The sequence below is a fragment of the Gekko japonicus genome, unplaced genomic scaffold (assembly GCF_001447785.1).
Source record: "Gekko japonicus isolate JY-2015 unplaced genomic scaffold, Gekko_japonicus_V1.1 scaffold692, whole genome shotgun sequence".
In the NCBI taxonomy this organism is placed as follows: Eukaryota; Metazoa; Chordata; class Lepidosauria; order Squamata; family Gekkonidae; genus Gekko; species Gekko japonicus.
Window position 1 is genome coordinate 305358 of NW_015169194.1, and position 8920 is coordinate 314277.

The following is an 8920-nucleotide window of genomic DNA, read 5'->3' on the forward strand; positions in this document are numbered from 1 at the left end:
GGTCAGACCAAGAGACCACCTTGATTAAGATCACCCAGTGAGCTTCCATGGCAGAATGGGGATTCAAACCCAGCCTTAGTGTGACATTCTAACTTCTGCACCACACTGGCTCATAAGAAAGCACTACTAGTAGCACTACTCCTATCCACAGTTTTCTGTAGCAAAATACAATAACAGTCACACCAGATAAATCTCCAGACCACCCAACCTTTTCTGCTAGTTCTTTCTTTTCTATGACTATAAATACATCTTACTGAAATTTCTATTAGTATGACATGCCTTATTCAAATTTGCTTTAGACTATATAACTGGTACAGCTGTTACCATAATAATCATTTATAACAATCAAGATACTAACAAAATAATGCAACACACTAGCCCACTATATAATGAATAAAATAATTTTAATTTATGTTTTTACAAAGGTTATAGAGTTGTCATCTACCTTAAAAGGACACCTTTCAGCAATCCACTTAATTTTAAGATTTTATACGAAGCCTGTGTCAATTAAACGCAAAAGATTAAGTATGAAAATATGTCAATACATTGTGGATACCCTTTTTATTATTATTACACTTTCCATTGCACTGTTTGAAGTAACACAATATAACTATTGTGAAGTAACACAATATAACTAGTCATTAATTCTGCCTTGAAGAGATTCTTAAAAACAGAGTCTGTTGGAGTATTTGTAGGTGCAAGCAACTTCTTTTTTAATCCAACTCCAGAATAACTGGCTAAAGGCCAGTTGCTGTCACAATGATGCCAGTAATATGCATTTGATTGTATGATTCCAGCACTTAAAAGAGCACATTGGTTGTACATGGCTTTAACCTTGGGCTACAATTATGCTACCAAGCTCAACTGGAGTCTGAATCAGTCATGTGGCACTGTGCACATCATCTGAACACGGTATAGAGTCCCTGGTTGTCCAGAGCTCATGAAGGTGCTGAAGGCGTTCTGAGGTTCTTGTGCTTATATTCAGGGCAGGGTGAACCTTACGAATGCCAGACTCATCCATTAATGACAGGCCACAGATCCCAAAGTATGCATGCAGAGCATCTGGAAAAGGAGAAACCAGAAGAGAGAGTATTATACAATAGAAATCAATCATTTAGGTAATTTTTCCATCATCAAGGATCTGGTCACTTATACAGAGATTGTTTTCCTTGATTCCTGACTTGGGTGCTTTTGGGAAGTGGATTTCCCCCCTTTCCCCACTACTCCACAGCACTGTGTTGCTTCTGTATACCTCCTGGGTTTACAGAAGCAACACCTTTTTTGTGATGTTTTCCCAAGCCTGCTTTCCTGTAGTGCTTTGGGAAAGATCATAGCCAAGCCAGGCTAGCACCCATGTGGATGGGAAAGTCAAGATCGTTTCAGTCCCACCCATGACAGCAACTTTCCCCTGCCCCAATGGGCCATCGTGGTAATTTCCTCCCTCCACAGAAGAACTTAGGGAAGAAATCAGTGACTGAATATCATTATATCAGTATATCAGGTTCTCTGAATTCTCAGGTTTCATTTTTTAAACAAGTAAGTCTCTAGCCTCTACCACTGCAGTGATATAAGGGGAAAGGCATATCTCAACAACAAAAGGTATGAGAGACTTGCTTGTTTAAAAAACAATCGCTGGGAATACAGAGAACCAGACTGACAGATCTTTATAATGAGGATGCTATAACAATCCTCCAAAGCCATTTTTTAAAAAATTGAAAAAGAACTGAACAGCAGGGAGGGAATGGCTGCTGCCAGGGGACTGGAACAGAGGAACCTGCCATGTGGAAGCCTCATTGTCACTGTACTGGCAGCTGCAGCGGGGAAACCACAGAACTATATCCCCATGTGAAAAACACCTCTTTCACTGAAAACCAATAGTTACTGCACCTTCATCATCCGACTCTCCTATTTGTGTTGGGGTGGGGTGGGTTAGAAGACAGAGAATGCACACGACAGACAGCCTAAGCATGCTCACACTGGAGTAAGAAATACAAAGCTAGGCAAGGTCACGTGATTTCACCTCAAAGTAACCTCCCACTGCATCTATTAAGACAACAGCACAGTCATTCATTTTTACAAGTCACAATTACAGTAAAAAGTCTCTTTTGTTTTTATTTTTTTTAGATCCAAAAGTATACTATACACCAATAACTTTAATTATAGTAATTATGTTTTTTCTTTTTTATACACTTTTTGTCTTAACCTCTATGTTGGAAAGAACTGAATATTTCAGCAAGAAGAGGATCTGTTGTTTTCCAGCATTTTTGCTGAACAAGAGTGTGGCTGACTACATTTAAAATGCTGTTTTCCTAATGCAGTAAAATCAGAGAAGGGAGGCGAACGGTTAACTCTGCTCTAGAATACTGAGCTTGAGTGACAGGCTGCTCCTTTTCTCTGACTGGCCAGTGCCAGCTGAGGGAAATATAAGATCAGCTATGTGCTGAGGGGAAAGGGAGTTTGTTGTGTGTTCAGCAGCAGTCACCATTCAGTAAAGTAAAAGTTCAGCTACAAGAGTGGATGTCTGAAGAGTCTGACTAAAAGTCTGTCAGACAGGTTCACCTTTTGAATAAAGGGAGAGACTCCTGGTCTTAGCTATGCTAAACATATCCTGAGAAAGAATTCCATCTAAGAATTCAGAGTCTAGTGTCAGCTAAAGCTGAAGTGCGTTTTCATACAAATGCCAAGAACTGGGATTTGAGATTTTGGCTCAGAGTGGCAGCAGGCTGAAGCACCCAATCACACCAAAAGGAACTGGTTTATATTTTTAGGTAAGAAATATAAGTCCTGTCCAGCTATACAGGGAATTGGCACTGAGGCAGTCCCTGGTCTGTGGTGAAAGGAAACAATGATAGACTACTCAGGGGAATGAAGAGGTTATTGAGAAGCACCTGGCTGCATTGAATGAGTACAAATCCCCTAGGCCAGATGGTATGCACCTAAGAGTGCTCAAAGAACTTTCTAGAGAGCTTGCAGAGCCTTTGTCCATCATCTTCCAGACCTCTTAGAGGACAGGAGACATGCCACAAAACTGGAGGAGGGCAGATGTTATCCCAATTTTCAAAAAAGGGAGGAGGGATGACCCAGGAAACTACAGCCCAGTCAGTCTGACCTCTGTCCCAGGGAACATACTGGAGTAGATTTTAAAGGGATCGATCTGCGAGCATCTAAAGGACAACTTGGTGATCTGGGGAAGTCAGCACAGCTTTGTCCCCAACAGGTCCTACCAGACCAACCTTATTTCCTTCTTTGATCAAATGACAAGCTTACTGGATCGAGGGAATGCTGTTGATGTTGTTTACCTGGATTTCAGTAAAGTTTTTGACAAGGTTCCCCATGATGTTCTGATGGATAGACTAAGGGACTATGGACTGGACTGTAGGATAGTTAGGTGGATAGGGAACTGGTTGGAAAACTGCACTCAGAGAGTAGTTGTCAATGGCATTTCATCAGAATGGAGGGAGGTGTCCAGTGGGGTGCCACAGAGCTCAGTTCTGAGCCCGGTACTTTTCAATATTTTTATAAATGATCTGGATGAGGGTGTGGAGGCTACTCATTAAATTTGCAGATGACACTAAATTGGGAGGAGCAGCCAACGCATCAGAAGACAGAGACAGAATTCAACAAGATCTGAACACGCTGGAAAAGTGGGCAGATGGGAACAAGATGCAATTTGATACACTAAAAGTGTGACCTTTCCAGAAAACCTGAACAGTTATTAGGAAACTACATACAAAAAGATTGTAAAATACTTAGTCAACCATCTCTCTCGGATAAGAACCAAGAATTTGTAAAAAAAATAAGCTGCTACAACACCATCTTTTCTGTCAACTGAAAAATATACCGTTTTACCAATGTTTACCTCAGCCTTTCCAACTCCTGACTACCCCTCCCAGTCTATTAAATTAAATCTTTATTATTGTTCACTGTACACAGTCTCCAGTGCCATTTCATGGGATCTATAAAGAGGGCCCGTTTTCTTCTGACAAGTTCCTGGGCTGGACAAAAGCCAAATCAGATTCTGTCACAGGGTGGGACATTCAGATTTATAGATTTATATATTATCATGCTACTGGGGGCCAGTTCAGTACTGAAGGGAACAAAGAATTTTGGCAGGAAAAATCTGTCTCACAGTGAAGAAGCAGCAGAAAAAATATTGCAAATACCAGCTAGCCAAGGGAGCATAAAAGGTAGTGGAAGCACCTGAATTCACTTGCAAATATTTGCATAAATTATTGAATTCACAATGGAAGAGAATTTTAATTGCTTGCATGGCAACTTCCTAAATTTCTGCCTGGCAAATTTTCTTCTATATGTTGTTGAAGGTTTTCACAGCCAAAGTTCATTCGTTGTTGTAGATTTTCCAGGCTGTATGGCCGTGGTCTTGGCATTGTAGGACCTGACATTTCGCCAGCAGCTGTGACTGGCATCCTCAGAGGTAAAGCACAGAAAGATGGAGTACTCTCTGTGTCAAGGTGAGAAGAAAAATGGTAGGCACGTAATTTATAAACGAACATGAAAGACACTGCAGACTGGGCCAACCTGAAAAATCAGCAATGGCTGAACATAGCCTAACTCAAACAGGACACAGTATCTTATTCCAAGACACTGGAAGGCAGGACAACACATCCAATTACCACGTCAGATTACACAGGGAAACCAATGAAATTCATAAACATAAACACAATTTCAACAGGAAAGAAGAGAGTTTAAAAATAAATAGGGCATGGTTTCCTGTCCTGAAAAACACAAAATGCTCTACATTTATAACAGCACTACAGATAAAATTAGAATTTCAACAGCCAATCCATATGCAAAAGAACCTCCTCAGGAAAGCTCCTGTTAGCATGTCACAGCCTAGGGAACTCCTAAAGGATAATGACTCAGCCCCACCCCACCTTTCTGAGTAGATATAAATTACCTGCCTACCATTTTTCTTCTCACCTTGACACAGAGAGTACTCCATCTTTCTGTGCTTTACCTCTGAGGATGCCAGTCACAGCTGCTGGCGAAATGTCAGGTCCTACAATGCCAAGACCACGGCCATACAGCCTGGAAAATCTACAACAACTAATAATTTTTCTTCTCTTACATAATGAAAGCATACAGATTTAGAAACTGTTTCCTTCTGTTACCTTAGGTTCTACACACAATTCCCATATTATTCTCCAAATACAATCCTCATAATTAAAAATCTGCACTATTGCCTAAAGCCAACACAAGTATTTACAGGTGCCTACATGCCAGCACAATTCAATGACACTCAGAAAGTACAACAGCTCTGTGAATGTGACTGTTTCTGGCTAGATGCATCTGCATATGAAAATTTTCCCAGCATAACCCTGTCTACAACTTGCTCTTTATATACAGACTAGCAGTAAAACCCGTTGTGGAAATAAATACAACAGGATCTAGAAAGAGGCTCTGGGGCAGTGCTCTGGCTTTGGGCAAACAGTGTCATTTTGCTGTGGTGACCTCAGCAGGGTATAATGACAGAGTCCACTGTTTTCTCCAGAGGAACTCATCTCTGCTCCCTGAAGAGCAGTTGTAATTTTGAGTGATCTGTAGCCCTCACCTGGAGATTGGCAACAATTGTTACCCAGGACGAAATGGCTGGTTTGGAGGTTGGAATCTATGGCATTCTACCTGTCTGAGGTCCCACCCCTCCGCAAACCCCACCCTCTCCAGGCTCCACCCCTCAAATCCCCAGGAATTTGCCAGCCTGGAGTTGGCAACCCCATCTCCTTCCCAGCTAACCATCAACCTACTATTATCTGCCCCTTTGACTTCAGCTGACTTCCGCCCTCCCTTCTGCAGAGCAATTGTAATTTTGAGTGGTCTCCAGCCCTCACCTGGAGATTGGCAACAATGGTTCCCCATGAGGGACTGAGTGGTTTGGAGGGTGGAGTCTATGGCATTGTACCTGTCTGAGGTCCCACCCCTCCTCAAAACCTCACCCTCTTCAGGCTCCATCCCTCAAGTCTCCAGGAATTTCCCATTGGGAGTTGGCAACCCTATCAGGATTGGCCCCAATATGTTTTCTCCCAAAGGCCAAAGTAGGTGACTGGACCAAACTTAGTTGCCTACCAACAGGCACTGAGGGGAAAGTAGGGTTGCCAGCTATAAGGAGGGAAATACCTGGAGTTTTGGGGGGTGGATTCTGGAGAGGGCAGCATTGGGGGGGGGGGGGCGGCGGAAGGACTCAGCAGGTATAATGTCATAGGGTCTACCCTCCAAAGCAGCCATTTTCTCCAGGGGAAACTGATCTCTGTCATCTGGAAATCAATTGTAGCAGTGGGAGATCTCCAGGTCCCACCTGGAGATTGGCAACCCTAGGGGAAAGTCAGCTGCACAGCAGGGGGTTGAAGAGAATGGTTTGATGGGTGCTGGGCCAAGATTGGCAACAATAGTTCCCCAGGAGCAAATAGCTGGGTTGGAGGGTGGAGTCTATGGCACTGTAACCTGTCTGAGGTCCCCCTCTCCGGCCTCCACTCCTCAAATCTCCAGGATTTTCCATACCTAAAGCTGGCAACTTTATCTCCTCCCCTCTCAGTAGCCTCTTATTTTGCCTTAAATTGGTTTTGATGCCAGCAGAGTGAGAAAATGCCAGAGGCTCTGGGTGGGTGCCTCATCGTAAATGCACCAAACAATTCCTAAAGATTTGCCAAAACACTACTCTGTCGACAAATTGCAGCACTTTGAATTAGCACCAGAGCTTTAAGAGCTCTCCAGCTGTCACCTGGAGACTGGCAACAGCTTGTTTGGAGGGTGGGGAGTATGGCATTGTATCTGTCTGAGGTCCTCCTCTTTCTCTTCCTCCTCCTCCTCCTCAGACCCCACCCTCAGCAGGCTTCATTCCTAAACTATCCTGGAAGTTTCCAACCTGGAGTTGGCAACCCTATGTCCTTTCCAGGCAACCAACAGCCTAACCTTTATCTGCCTGTCTGTCTTCAAGCCTCTGCCTAGGGAAAGCAGCTGTCATCATTCTCCTCTCCCCCTATGAGGTATGTTAAGGTTGAAAGTGTGTGAATGGTCCATAATCCCCCAGGCAGCTCTTAAAACATGTCCCTGGGACCTACACACCACCAGACATTCCAACTGCCTTGCGGGGGGGGGGAGTATGAGGTGTGGAATGGAGTGAAGTCCAATCAGCTTCCATATGCAAAAGACCTTGAAGGTTCCATATGCAACTGACATTCCAACTGCCTTGCGGGGAGGGGGGTGAGTTTGAGGTGTGGAATGCAGTGAAGTCCAATCAGCTTCCATATGCAAAAGACCTTGAAGGTTCCATATGCAACTGACATTCCAACTGCCTTGCGGGGAGGGGGGTGAGTTTGAGGTGTGGAATGCAGTGAAGTCCAATCAGCTTCCATATGCAAAAGACCTTGAAGGTTCCATATGCAACTGACATTCCAACTGCCTTGCGGGGAGGGGGGTGAGTTTGAGGTGTGGAATGCAGTGAAGTCCAATCAGCTTCCATATGCAAAAGACCTTGAAACGCTGGGCAGGACTGCACAAAGCAGCCAGTCAACCCAGCCAGCGTCTTCTGACTGACCGTTCAAGCGTCCATACACTAAAGGGGCCAAATTTAGAATGTTCAATATAGAATGTTCTTACTCAATTATATATAAGGAGAGACTAGGAATAAAGCCCATTGTGGAGATAAATACAACGGACTCCAGAAAGAGGCTCTGGACACTCAGCGTCAATTTGCTGTGGTGACCTCAGCAGGGTCCACCATTTTCTCCAGGGGAACTGATCTCTGCCATCTGAACAGCAGTTGTAATTCTGAGTGATCTCCAGCCCTCACCTAGAGATTGGCAACAATTGTTCCCCACAAGAAAATGGTTGGTCTGGAGGATGGAGTCTATGGCATTGTACTTATCTGAGATCCCACCGCTCCTCAAACCCCACCCCCTCCAGGCTCCACTCCTCAAATGTCCAGGAATTGCTCAACCTGAAGCTGGCAATCCTATCTCCTTCCCAGCCAACCATCAATGTACCGTTATCTTCCTCTCTGACCTCAGGTTTCCACCTCCTCCCCCCTCCCTGCAGCCTCTACCTAGGAAAAGTACAGTCTTTCTCCACAGTGGGGACCAAAGCAGCTCACATCATTCTCCTCTCCCCCTTCTGATCTGCACAACAACCCTGTGAGGTAAGTTAGGCTGAAGGTCTGTGACTGGTCTGAAATCACCACTCAGCTTCCATAGCAGGAACCTAGGTCTCTCCCTGGAGAAAATAACTGCTTTGGAGGGTAGACTCTATGGCATTCTATTCAGCTGAAGCCTTTCCCCTCCCCAAACTCTAGCTTCTATAGACTCCACCACAAAATCTCCAGGAATTTCCCAACCTGGAGCTGGCAACCCTAGTCAGGACTGGCCCCAATGAGTTCCCCACAAAGGCCAAAGTAGGCCTGGAAAGGGCCTCCTGTCACTGACTTTTTACTGACAGAACCAAGCTTGGTTACCCAGCAATAGCCACCGAGGGGAAAGTTTTGGCAGTTTATTCAGGCAGAGAATGGCGAAGCTAGCAGTGGGCGGGGGAGAGTAATACAAGTAACACTATACCCTTTAAACTACCTCATACATACCGTATTTTTCGCTCCATAAGACGCACTTCCTCCCCCCAAAAAAAAGTGGGGGGGGAAGTGTGTGCGTATTATGGAGTGAATACCGCAACAAAGAGATGCCGAGTCTGGGAAGGGGCAAGCCGAACAAAGGAGTGCGGGGCGCTCCCGCCGCACACCCAGCCTGGCCTCCGCTTTCACCCTGGGCGCCAGGGCCTCACCTTACCGCCGCCTCGCCCTTCCTCCTGCGCGCGGGGAGTCCTGCCAAGGAGCCGAGGCAACGCTGGCAGTGGCGAGAGACTGGCGGGGTTGGCCGGCTGGCACAGCGCTTAAGTAGGCTGCTGAGAGGAGAGGCGC

At 45.1% G+C, this 8920-nt stretch overlaps 1 protein-coding gene across 4 annotated transcripts in view; it reads right to left on the reverse strand.

Annotated features, from left to right (window-relative positions):
- Nucleotides 1-439: 439 nt before the first annotated feature.
- Nucleotides 440-8920, reverse strand: part of PGGT1B (protein geranylgeranyltransferase type I, beta subunit) — a 60998-nt gene continuing 52517 nt past the window's right edge. For 3 of the 4 annotated variants that reach the window (XM_015416296.1, XM_015416294.1, XM_015416293.1), the window contains one exon: nt 440-1062. In XM_015416296.1, the coding sequence (XP_015271782.1) occupies nt 881-1062 (182 nt within the window). In that variant the 3' untranslated portion in view covers nt 440-880. The remainder of the gene's footprint in view (nt 1063-8920) is intronic. The other variant, XM_015416295.1, reaches the window with a different exon arrangement.